Raw genomic sequence first — 13,502 nt, 5'->3', positions numbered from 1 at the left:
ATGTGCCATGGACGGCTCTTCATTGTAGTATATGTTCCTTTCAGATTGTATTGACACAAAAACAAAATGCTAACACATTTCATGCGCCACCCTGCAGTTGAAAAGGCACCTACTAAAGGTCTTAACTTTGTCGTGTGCTATCGAGTGCTCGCATTCATGCAAACCCGTAGTCAAAAATTGTTAAACTTGTCTGAAATAGTTGCCCGCTCCCCGCCAGAGACGGCTGCTGCCTCTCGTAACACCTGCAGTGTGCCGTGCTGTGAGGTACGCACCACGGCCTCGACGTGTGCTTGTGACGTAGTGGAGGAGTATGGAGAGTGGGGACTCGGGAGCCCGGAGCCCATTTCGCCGGCAGACTGTACTACTGGCGGCGTCTGCCTCTTGCGTCACTCAGTGAGTCCTCGCCATGCTGTGCTGTTGTCCACGCTTGCTGCTGCTGGCTGCCTGCGCCTTGCTGCTGCGGCGGACCCCCTGCGCACACGCCTCGCCCACCAGGTACTGTCCTTTCACTAGCAACTACCTCCGTAAAAAGTATATGGCATGCTTGGCTGGGAAAACCCGAAGGGCAGGTTTCAGCTACCTATCTCAAAGGTCCTTCCTGTCCTTCGTGCCACTGGCACCTCTCCTTCGCGAAGTGAGAATTTTATGTTAAGTGTGTGTGATTCTTTTTCATGACTATAATGTGTGTATGTGTGTGTGTGTGTGTGTGTGTGATTGTGTGTGTAGTACGGTGTTTTACACTGACGGGAAAAAATCGCAGCACAAAAAAATAATTAATGTGTAGTAATGAAATTTAGGGAATACATTCTACATCTACATCTACATTTATACTCCGCAAGCCACCCAACGATGTGTGGCGGAGGGCACTTTACGTGCCACTGTCATTACCTCCCTTTCCTGTTGCAGTCACGTATGGTTCGCGGGAAGAACGACTGCCGGAAAGCCTCCGTGTGCACTCGAATCTCTCTAATTTTACATTCGTGTTGTCCTCGGAAGGTATAAGTAGGGGGAAGCAATATATTCGATACCTCATCCAGAAACGCACCACCGAGCGAGGTGGCGCAGTGGTTAGCACACTGGACTCGCATTCGGGAGGACGACGGTTCAATCCCGTCTCCGGCCATCCTGATTTAGCTTTTCCGTGATTTCCCTAAATCGCTTCAGGCAAATGCCGGGATGGTTCCTTTGAAAGGGCACGGCCGATTTCCTTCCCCATCCTTCCCTCCCCCGAGCTTGCGCTCCGTCTCTAATGACCTCGTTGTCGACGGGACGTTAAACACTAATCTCCTCCTCCTCCTCCCAGAAACGCACCCTCTCGAAACCTGGACAGCAAGCTACACCGCGATGCAGAGCGCCTCTCTTGCAGAGTCTGCCACTTGAGTTTGCCAAACATCTCCGTAACGCTATCACGCTTACCAAATAACCCTGTGACGAAACGCGCCGCTCTTCTTTGGATCTTCTCTATCTCCTCTGTCAACCCGACCTGGTACAGATCCCACACTGATGAGAAATACTCAAGTATTGGCCGAACGAGTGTTTTGTAAGCCACCTCCTTTGTTGATGGACTACATTTTCTAAGGACTCTAGCAATGAATCTCAACATGGCACCCGCCTTACCAACAATAAATTTTATATGATCATTCCACTTCAAATCGTTCCGCACGCATACTCCCAGATATTTTACAAAGGTAACTTCAACCAGTGTTTGTTCCGCTACAATATAATCATACAATAAAGGATCTTTCTTTCTATGTATTCGCAATGCATTACATTAGTCTAGTTGTAACACAGTTACGTGATTAACATTGCAAGATCAGAGGTTAATATACGTGGGAGATAAGCCATTGTAAATGTGAAATGCTGGTATATTAATAAGCAGTGTAACTTCCAGAATAATGTGTGTAAGCATGAAGCCGTGTATGCATAGTGTCCTACAGGTGCAGTATGTCCGTTTGTGGGCTGGAGTTTGATGTATTTGGTTGGTCAATGCAGAGGCGATCAATGCTGTTTGTGGATGACGCTGGAGTTGTCGTTCAGTGATGACCCATATGACAGATGTGATGACCGAGCAGGTCAAGGCAACATGTCAACACTCTGTAGAATATGTTGCGTTTCAACAGAGGTATGTGGGCGAGCGGTTTCCTGTTGGAATGCTGTTCATGAATGGGAACACAACAGGTCGAATCACCAAAGTGACGTACATATCTGCATTCAGGGTGTGTGGGATAGCCACAAGAGTGCTCCTGCTGTCTACGAAATCGCACTCCAGACCAAAAAACCAGAGGGAGGTCCAGTATGTTTTGCAAAAAAAAAAAAAATGGTTCAAATGGCTCTGAGCACTATGGGACTTGACTTCTGAGGTCATCAGTCCCCTAGAACTTAGAACTACTTAAACCTAACTAACCTAAGGACATCACCCACACCCATGCCCGAGGCAGGATTCGAATCTGCGACCGCAGCGGTCGCGCGGTTCCAGACTGTAGCGCCTAGAACCGCTCGGCCACCCCATCCGGCTGTGTTTAGCACACAGCCACGTTAGTTGCAGGATCCCAAGTGGCCTCCTTCTAACCAACATACGGCCATCACTGGCACCGAGCCAGAACCAGCTCTTATTGAAAACACAACAGTCCTCCACCGTGGCTTCCAATGAGCTTGACACTACTGAAGTTGCAAATGGCGGTGGTTTGGAATCAGTGGGACGTATCCTACACAGCACCAGGTTCGAAGCTGTCTTTGACATAACCGACTAATAGCAGTTGATTGTGTGTCTGTTGTTCCAACTGCTGCTCATACTGCACGATAGTCTACCACTCGGTAGTGACACATGGGCGTCCGGGGCCCGGTCTTCTTGTGACCGTATATTCTCGTGACCACCACTGCCAGCAATCACGTACAGTGGCTACATTCCTGCCAAGTCTGTCTGCAATGCCTCAGAAGGAACATCCAGCTAATCGTAGCCCTGTTACCCGACCTCGTTGAAACTCAGTGAGCTGTTGATTAAGGGGTCTTTGCCACCTTAAAGGCATTATTGACTAATATCAACCCACCTGATATGCTGCTAGCGACACTCCTACGCGACTGGCACAAAATTTCAATAGACATCGTCTTTCAGACGTAAAACACACGCCTACCAACTTTCGTTTATGTCGCTCAACTCCTTCTTGGTGTTGTGTTTTTTTTTCCGTCACTGTATTTGTGTCGGATGATGGTAAAGAGAGAAGGGAGAGTATGAAACCTCACAAAATATATAGATGAACAATTTACACGTATCTTGGGTTTGGTGGTCTAGCGATGAATTGCGTACCTGGACACCATGAGGTCGCAGGATCGGATCTCGGTCGTACCACGGTTTCCTTTTCTTCGAGTTTCGTTGTAGACTAGCCTTCACCTCTAAACGATGTGAAGGGTTGCCAGAAACCACACTTAGTTGCGATTCGAAGTTAAACTGTGGGACCCTTTTCCCGGTTTTATAACTGGGGTAGGTTAGGGAAACGCAAGTCGCCTGACTGGCGTCCAGTTAAAAGAGTTGCACCAGGCCACTTAGATGCACATAAATTACACTCCTGGAAATGGAAAAAAGAACACATTGACACCGGTGTGTCAGACCCACCATACTTGCTCCGAACACTGCGAGAGGGCTGTACAAGCAATGATCACACGCACGGCACAGCGGACACACCAGGAACCGCGGTGTTGGCCGTCGAATGGCGCTAGCTGCGCAGCATTTGTGCACCGCCGCCGTCAGTGTCAGCCAGTTTGCCGTGGCATACGGAGCTCCATCGCAGTCTTTAACACTGGTAGCATGCCGCGACAGCGTGGACGTGAACCGTATGTGCAGTTGACGGACTTTGAGCGAGGGCGTATAGTGGGCATGCGGGAGGCCGGGTGGACGTACCGCCAAATTGCTCAACACGTGGGGCGTGAGGTCTCCACAGTACATCGATGTTGTCGCCAGTGGTCGGCGGAAGGTGCACGTGCCCGTCGACCTGGGACCGGACCGCAGCGACGCACGGATGCACGCCAAGACCGTAGGATCCTACGCAGTGCCGTAGGGGACCGCACCGCCACTTCCCAGCAAATTAGGGACACTGTTGCTCCTGGGGTATCGGCGAGGACCATTCGCAACCGTCTCCATGAAGCTGGGCTACGGTCCCGCACACCGTTAGGCCGTCTTCCGCTCACGCCCCAACATCGTGCAGCCCGCCTCCAGTGGTGTCGCGACAGGCGTGAATGGAGGGACGAATGGAGACGTGTCGTCTTCAGCGATGAGAGTCGCTTCTGCCTTGGTGCCAATGATGGTCGTATGCGTGTTTGGCGCCGTGCAGGTGAGCGCCACAATCAGGACTGCATACGACCGAGGCACACAGGGCCAACACCCGGCATCATGGTGTGGGGAGCGATCTCCTACACTGGCCGTACACCACTGGTGATCGTCGAGGGGACACTGAATAGTGCACGGTACATCCAAACCGTCATCGAACCCATCGTTCTATCACTCCTAGACCGGCAAGGGAACTTGCTGTTCCAACAGGACAATGCACGTCCGCATGTATCCCGTGCCACCCAACGTGCTCTAGAAGGTGTAAGTCAACTACCCTGGCCAGCAAGATCTCCGGATCTGTCCCCCATTGAGCATGTTTGGGACTGGATGAAGCGTCGTCTCACGCGGTCTGCACGTCCAGCACGAACGCTGGTCCAACTGAGGCGCCGGGTGGAAATGGCATGGGAAGCCGTTCCACAGGACTACATCCAGCATCTCTACGATCGTCTCCATGGGAGAACAGCAGCCTGCATTGGTGCGAAAGGTGGATATACACTGTACTAGTGCCGACATTGTGCATGCTCTGTTGCCTGTGTCTATGTGCCTGTGGTTCTGTCAGTGTGATCATGTGATGTATCTGACCCCAGGAATGTGTCAATAAAGTTTCCCCTTCCTGGGAAAATGAATTCACGGTGTTCTTATTTCAATTTCCAGGAATGTATTACTGTTATCTTCATACATAATCAAGTTTGTACGAAACCATCAGAGCACGAGTCGTAATTGCAGTTGTCCGGCTTCTTTTACGAAAAATAGAATTTTGTAGCAAAAGGTGTATACAACACTAAAATTAATTTATGGAATTCCCACGTTTGTCGTATCTGTGCCAAATGAGTTTTTGTAGACTTGTAATTATTCCTTTCCTAGCTTCCCGATTTATCCCAGCTGGTTCGATAGTTACTGCTGGATACTTGAATTTCTCTGCCTGGGTAATTGTGTTGAATTCGGTGATAAAATCTGATTGTTGAATCTCGTTCTGGTCCCTTTAGTGTGGCGCGTCTTCTCCTATGAAATTTGGAACCAATTTTTTCCGCTATTTCATTAAGTTTCTCCACAGATTGGATTGCTTCTGGTCTGTAATTGGAGATGACAGTAAAGTTGACAGGAAACAATAGACAACAAAGGCGAATTTAATTTTGGAGGCTTCTGTAAATATTTCTGCCTTTAGTTTCATTTTACCATTTCCTGATAAATTTCTCCAAATCTAAACTGACAAATAATGTCGATAATCCCATCCCCTGACCTAATCCCTCTTCTGATCTCAAATGGTTCAGAAAATTCTCCAAAATATTTCAGTATTGCCTAAACTGTTTTTATTTTGTTTGTAGATTCGTGAGCAATGCAATACAACAGTTAAGATTTGATAGGGCGCAGAGCAGTTTATATGGCAAAATGCATAAAATGTATGCAGTAAATATGAGCTGTTCATAACTATTCTGTTAAATTACTGCACGATTGTTCATACGAATAAGACACAAGTAATGCTTTGGAAATGAACTTTGTGTAAGGAACTAATCAGCAATGAGTTTGGATGCTTACGAAATCGGACACAAAATTTAAACAATGCAGTTAATATTAGTTTCACGCGTGTGTTACATTTTACAGTAACAAAGCCTCACGCAGTCCAGTACAAAATGTTTAATTAATTTTCGGTAACAATTATGGAAGCAGCAGAGGCTGAAATATTTTAAATAATAATTTCAAACTATGAAAAATCCAGGATGGAATGTAACAACATTATAAAAAGGAAAGTTGCTGCTCACCATATAGCGGAGATGCTGAGTCGCAGCCGGCCGCGGTGGTCTAGCGGTTCTAGGCGCGCAGTCCGGAACCGCGCGACTGCTACGGTCGCAGGTTCGAATCCTGCCTCGGGCATGGATGTGTGTGATGTCCTTAGGTTAGTTAGGTTCAAGTAGTTCTAAGTTCTAGGGGACTGATGACCACAGATGTTAAGTCCCATAGTGCTCAGAGCCATTTGAACCATTTTGCTGAGTCGCAGATAGGCACAACATAAAGAATCTCACAATTAAAGCTTTCGGCCATTAAGGCCTTCTTCAACAATTGATGTCAGACACACATACACGACTGCAGTCCTCTGAGTTGAGTTTGCGTGAGTGTGTGTGTGTGTGTGGGGGGGGGGGGGGAAGGGGGGGGATGGGTGGGTGTGGGTGCGTGTCTGGCACCTATTGTTGACGGAGTCCTTAATGGCCGAAAACTTTAATTGTGAGAGTCTTTATGTTGTGCCTATCTGCGACTCAGCATCTCCGCTATATGGTGAGCAGCAACTTTCCTTTTCATAATATTGTTAAATAATAATTTGTTTTCGTAATACACTGAGGAAAAGAATTAAAGGGTCACTTTTTGAAACCACGTCATTTTTTTACCCACTGTGTCGTATAGTGTGAAATTTGGGTCAGAGATGCCTATAGCCAACCCCTGTAATGGTGCAAAAGCTTGGCGCCCTACGGCGTCAGCCTCGGGCTCGACGATTCTTTGAACACTAAGGTGGGCTACACAAAAGAAAAAAATACCAGAACCCAGAAGTTCATATGAGACGTAAGGTGCGTTAATGATGTCACATTGACAACAAATTTTCACAATTCTGCCCTGCGTCACCGTGAACACGTCACACAATGGGAAGGTGTACTCCTCCTCCTCCCTTCCCCCTTATCCACATCTCACACCATCGCTTGGCGCTTCTGCGATGGAAGTCACAACTGCGACACCCGACGTTGAAATTACGCTGTTTTCGTACTCGTGGACGAGGAAAACATTTTAAACACACCACCGGTCAGAATCGACACGAAAAGGCTTCAGGAGGTTGCACAACGGGAGTCAATAAAACCACATCATCCCTTTGGGACTTCATTTACATGCATTTCCCGATCGGAAATGATAGTTTGCAGTCTGATGTACAAGAGAACAGCTCTTCTCTGAAGACGTTGTGGTGCTGAAACGGCAGAGAACGTGATCTGACCCGTTTGGAGTATAGCGCAACCACAGTTTTTTCTCTGGTGAACTAGGGAGGATTCAAAACCATTCAATGTGATTTGAACGTGATTCGAAGCAGCGAAGGGTGTTTACGCTTCTCAGCCATACTGTTTCGCATCGTCCTGTGTATGATGACTGGGGCGCTGCAACATTGACTCGTGCATGAATGAAATGACAGAGGCTCCCTGTAAGATGCCTCAGTTCGGTGACACCCTCGATGCCACTCACGTACCGTTGTTAAGCAGTGTAAAAATTTACCTGTACAGAGACAACCCTTGACTGATTCGTAAGCATCTTCATTCAGGCGACCCTACCAGCACACCTCAGATTCCATATGCCTGCAAGCAGGCTCTAGGGCAGCAATGAAGCGTCACTCAGTTGTTGGGTGTCGAAATGGTAACCTGTCCGTAGACGCCTAGGATCGGTCACAGGTTCTAACTGTACAGGTAAGAAGTGTTCAACAAAGGAGCGTAAGTAGCACCGAGAGCATTGCCGAATTAGGGGTCTTAGAGAGATACTCGGCCATTTTACTCATGCGTGTGTTAGGACGACAGAAAAGGGTGCGAAACAGGAGAGCTGAAAAAGCACAAACTTTCTTTGATGCGTCAGACCACATTCCGATTTCATCGAATGGTATTGAGCGGTCCGTAGTAGTTCCACTGTATATACCAGAGCAAAAATTGCCCTTGCGATGCACTCAAAAGGGACCAGATTACGTTCTGCATCTACATCTACATCTACATCTACATGGATACTCTGCAAATCACATTTAAGTGCCTGGCAGAGGATTAATCGAACCACCTTCACAATTCTCTATTATTCAAATCTCTTATAGCGAGCAGAAAGAACGGACACCTATATCTTCCCGCACAAGTTCTGATTTCTCTTATTTTATCATAGTGATCGTTTCTCTCTACGTAGGTCGGTGTGAACAAAATATTTTCGCATTCGGAGGAGAATGTTGGTGATTGAAATTTCGTAAGAAGATTCCGCCGCAACGAAAAACGCCTTTGTTTTAATGATGTCCACCCCAAATCCTGTATTATTTCAGTGACACTATCTCCCCTATTTCGCGACAATACAAAACATGCTGCCCTTCATTGAACTTTTTCGATGTAATTACAATGAAATGAACACCCTTAGCTGCTTACAGGCGTTGACATACGTCAACGGGGACAGATGAAAATGTGTGCCCCGACCAGGATTCGAACCCGGGATCTCCTGCTTACATGGCAGACGCTCTATCCATCTGAGCCAGCGAGGACACAGAGGACAGCGCGACTGCAGGGATCCGTCGGCCGGAGTGGCCTAGCGGTTCTAGGCGCTACAGTCCGGAATCGCGTGACCGCTACGGTCGCAGGTTCGAATCCTGCCTCGGGCATGGATGTGTGTGATGTCCTTAGGTTAGTTAGGTTTAAGTAGTTCTAAGTTCTAGGGGACTGATGACCTTAGAAGTTAAGTCCCATAGTTCTCAGAGCCATTTGACTGCAGGGATTTATCTCTGGCACGCCTCCCGCGAAACCCACATTCTCAACGTATTGTTCCGCACTACATTCATAGCCGATTCCCGTAAGAGTTCGGACACTGTTTGTGCATTCGCACAGTAGAAGAAGATGGTCAAGTGGCCGGTGAGCCTTAACTATATATGTACTAAGATGTCCGAAAGAACAGATACCATCTTAGCATATATATTTTTCACTGTAATCCGTCAGTCCTGTCTGGTAAAGATCCCACACCGCGCAGCAGTATTCTAAAAGTGGGCGGATAAGCGTACTGTAGGCAGTCTCCTTAATAGATCTGTTACATTTTCCAAGTGTCCTATCAATAAAACGCTGTCTTTGGTTAGCCTTCCCCACAACATTTTTATGTGTTCCTTCCAATTTAAATGATTCGTAATTGTAATTCCTAGGTACTTAGTTGAATTTACGGCCTTTAGTTTTGACTGATTTATTGTGTAACCGAATTTTAGGGGATTCCTTTTAGCACTCAGGTGGATGACTTTACACTTTTCGTTATTAAGGGCTAGTTGGCAATTTTCGCACAGTACAGATATCTTTTCTAAATCGTTTTGCAATTTGTTTTGATCTTCTGATGACTTTGCTACTCGATAAACGACAGCGTCATTTGCAAGCAACCTAAGGCGGTTGCTCAGATAGTCTCCCACATCGTATACATAGAAGATCAGGAACACCAAACGCCAGAAATCACTTCTGTTGTACTCGATGACTTTCCGTCAATTACTACGAACTGTTACGTCTCTGAGAGGAAATTACGAATCCAGTCACATAACTGAGGTGATATTCAATTAGCACGTAATTTCACTACAAGCCGCTTGTGTGGTACAGTGTCAAAAGCCTTCCGGAAATCCAAAAATACGGAATCAATCTGAAATCCCTTGTCAATTGCACTTAACACTTCATGCGAATAAAGATCTAGTTGTGTTTAACAAGAACGATGTTTTCTAAATCCATGTTGACTGTGTGTCAATAGTCAGTTATGGTTCAAATGGCTCTGAGCACTATGGGACTTAACATCTGTGGTCATCAGTCCCCTAGAACTTAGAACTACTGAAACCTAACTAACCTATGGACATCATACACATCCATGCCCGAGGCAGGATTCGAACCTGCGACCGTAGCAGTCGCGCGGTTCCGGACTGAAGAGCCTAGAACCGTGAGACCACCGCGGTCGGCCAATAGTCAGTTATCTTAGAGGTAACTCAAATGTTCGAACACAGTATATGTTCCAAAATGCTGCTGCACGTCGACGTTAATGATATGGGCTTGTAGTTTAGTGTATTACTCCTACTAGTTTTCTTGAATACTGGTGTGACCTGTGCAACTTTCCGTTCTTTGGGTGCAGACCTTTCGTGAAACGAGCGGTTGTATATGACTGTTAAGGAAGGAGCTTTGCATCAGCGTACTCTGAAAGGAACCTATCATTTTTATTAAGTGAATTAAGTTCTACAACTACATACATACTCCGCAATCCACCATACGGTGCGTGGCGGAGGGTACCTCGTACTACAACTAGCATCTTCTCTCCCTGTTCCACTCCCTAACAGAACGAGGGAAAAATGACTGCCTATATGCCTCTGTACGAGCCCTAATCTCTCTTATCTTTGTGGTCTTTCCGCGATATATAAGTTGGCGGCAGTAAAATTGTACTGCATTCAGCCTCAAATGCTGGTTCTCTAAATTTCTTCAGTAGCGATTCACGAAAAGAACGCCTCCTTTCCTCCAGAGACTCCCACCCGAGTTACTGAAGCATTTCCGTAACACTCGCGTGATGATCAAACCTACCAGTAACATCTCTAGCAACCCGCCTCTGAATTGCTTCTATGTCCTCCCTCAATCCAACCTGATAGGGATCCCAAACGCTCGAGCAGTACTCAAGAATAGATCGTATTAGTGTTTTATAAGCGGTCTCCTTTACAGATGAACCACATCTTCCCAAAATTCTACCAATGAACCGAAGGCGACTGTCTGTCTTCCCCACGACTGCCATTACGTGCTTGTCCCACTTCATATCGCTCTGCAATGTTACAACCAAATTTTTAATCGACGTGACTGTGTCAAGCGCTATTGGTCTGTAATTTTGAGGATCCGTCCTTCTACCCTTCTTATATACAGGCGTCACCTGCGCTTTTTTCCAATCGCTCGGGACTTTGCGTTGGGCAAGAGATTCGCGATAAATGCAAGCTAAGTAAGGAGCCAATGCAGTAGAGTACTCTCTGTAAAACCGAATTGGAATCCCATCAGGACCTGGCGATTTATTTATTTTCAACCCATTCAGCTGCTTCACAACCCCAGGGATGTCTATCACTATGTCCTCCATACGGGAATCTGTACGAGACTCAAACGGCGGTATGACTGTACGATACTCCTGCGTGAAATATATCTCAAATGCTAAATTTAAAATTTCAGCTTTCGTTTTGCTGTCTTCCGTTGCCAGGCCAGATTGATCAGTGAGTGACTGGATGGAAGCCTTCGACCCGTTACGTAAGACCAGAATTTCCTTGGGTTTTCAGCAAGATCTCTTGCTAAGATATGACGGTGGTAGTGGTTGTATCCTTCACGCATCGCTCTTTTTACTGTTGCTTCACTACTCCGAGGATATCTACTTCTACGTTACTCATGTTCAAAGGGGTGGCAAGACCACGATGTTGTTAGAGAAGAAATGAATCCTCCCGGGGGTTTCGGCAATCTGATAGGCTGTGAAGAACGTTCTAGATCTTGAAATGTATGGGAATCGACTCGCCAATGGAAGGGGTGTTTTCATTGACGCCATTTATACACCACCTCCTGAGGCCCCTTCTTGTCAATTCTGAGTGACGGTGTGTCTGAAATGTTTTCCTCGGCCAGAAGAGAACCGCATGATTTCATCGATGGACGTCGCGGTTCTGACCGACTTCGCAGAGGCGTCAAGAAAAGGGGTGAGATGTTGGGGTGAGATATGGAGAATTGGGGGTGGAGACGACTTTTTCATTGTGTGACATGTTCGCGGTTGCGTTGGGCAGAATTGTGGTGGTGAATCTTGTTACCAATGCAGCAACATTAATCCGACGTCAACTTCTGGCTTCTAGACCTTTCTTCGCGTGTGTCGACACCTTGGTGTTTGAAGCTCCGCCGAACCTGAGGCTGACGTCAAAGGGTGCCACGCTTTTGCATGATTACAGAGAAAGTTTTCAGGTAGCTTTGAGCCAAATTTTACACTTCTGTGTCGCAATGGGGTGAAATGACGGGGTTTCAAAAAAGTGACCCTTTAATTCTTTTGCGCAGTGTATTGTGAAAGCTCAGACGTCCGGTGTTAATTTTAGTCAGAACTTGTAGGTTGAGAAACCTTGATCCTAGTATAAAACTTCTCACTAACGTTTCGCCCCAAGGTATAAACATCTGTTAGCCGAACATATGAGGAACTGTCGCTGCGGAAAAACTGGTAAGTTGGCCATATTATAACAGGCAGTACAATATGTAGACAATTAATTAGACGAAGAGAGTTTGAAATTGAATAATATAAAATACGGATCCTCAATTTTCGTAGGGAGGGGGGGGGTAATCTCAAACGATACTTTTAATGGAAAATTGTGTCTTCGCTCAGAGATGTTCATGTACTTGGCCTGAAGATATCTCCTACAGATGAGGAAGAAACGTTGCTGAAAAGCTTCATTTTACTTGTTTTTTATTTGTTCATCAGATGGCTTGGGACCATGCGAGCTACAGCTACGTGCTATGAAAAGAGTCAACACGCAGTTTAGAGAATACTGATTAGAAACTTTATAAGCTAAAGATTAAATAATTAATAAAATACGAAAAACAGGGAGTGCATGAATAAATAACACACCACAGAAAAAAGTTGTCAGCTACTGCGAGGGACTCCTGTACAGAATAGTAGTGTGCCACAAGGAAATCTTTCGACTTGGATTTGAATACTTGGGGTTTACCACTCAGTTATTTCAGTTATGCTGGAAGCCTGTTAGAAATGAAACCTGATGAATAGTGCACACCTTCCTGTCCAGTGCTTGAGGGAGTGTACGAGTAAATCAAGCGCGTATCGTTTTTCCGCTTAGCGTTCTCTGAATGAATGTTGCACGTACTTCTAATGAGTCAATATTTCCAGAAACAAATCACAGTGTGGAAATATACTCTGACAGAAAGTAACTGCATCACCAAGAAGTAGCTGTCCAGCACAAACGAAACTTGGTAGGCGTGTTTCTACTGCTGGAAGATGATGTCTATTAAAACTTCGCACCAGTCGCGTAAGAGTGGCGCTAGTTGGGATGCAAATCAGATTTGTTTTAAATACATGTTACAACGTTCGTGAGCGTTACTTACCTTTGATATTGGACGTGGTTAGTTGATGTTTTTCAAGAACGTCTTATCAGCACCTCACTGAATTTGAAAGAGGTCATTTAATAGGGCTGCGAGAAGCTAAATATTCCTTCTGCGAGACTGCAGAAAAACTTGCCAGGAATGTGTACTTGATTGCTGGCGCAGGGGTCATGAGAATGTACTGTCGCAAGGAAACAGGTCTGTGGATGGCCAAGTCGCACTACCGAGAGGGAACACTAACGTATTCTTTGTATGGCTCTGGAGCATCGTAGTGCATCTGCAGCAGCAATATGAGCAATGGTTGGCATCACAGTGACACAACAGACGGTTGCAAATCGGTTACTTCAACGACAGCTCCGAAG

General features: G+C 46.2%; 1 protein-coding gene across 1 annotated transcript in view; it reads left to right on the top strand.

The window, feature by feature from the left end:
* The first annotated feature begins 367 nt into the window (after positions 1 to 367).
* LOC124711871 overlaps positions 368 to 13,502 on the top strand; it is an 82,651-nt gene continuing 69,516 nt past the window's right edge. The window contains exon 1 of the mRNA XM_047242109.1: positions 368 to 495. Coding sequence (XP_047098065.1) covers positions 407 to 495 — 89 coding nt within the window. The 5' untranslated portion in view covers positions 368 to 406. The remainder of the gene's footprint in view (positions 496 to 13,502) is intronic.

This window comes from Schistocerca piceifrons, chromosome 8 (genome assembly GCF_021461385.2).
Source record: "Schistocerca piceifrons isolate TAMUIC-IGC-003096 chromosome 8, iqSchPice1.1, whole genome shotgun sequence".
In the NCBI taxonomy this organism is placed as follows: Eukaryota; Metazoa; Arthropoda; class Insecta; order Orthoptera; family Acrididae; genus Schistocerca; species Schistocerca piceifrons.
This window is presented reverse-complemented; position numbering and strand designations above follow the sequence as displayed.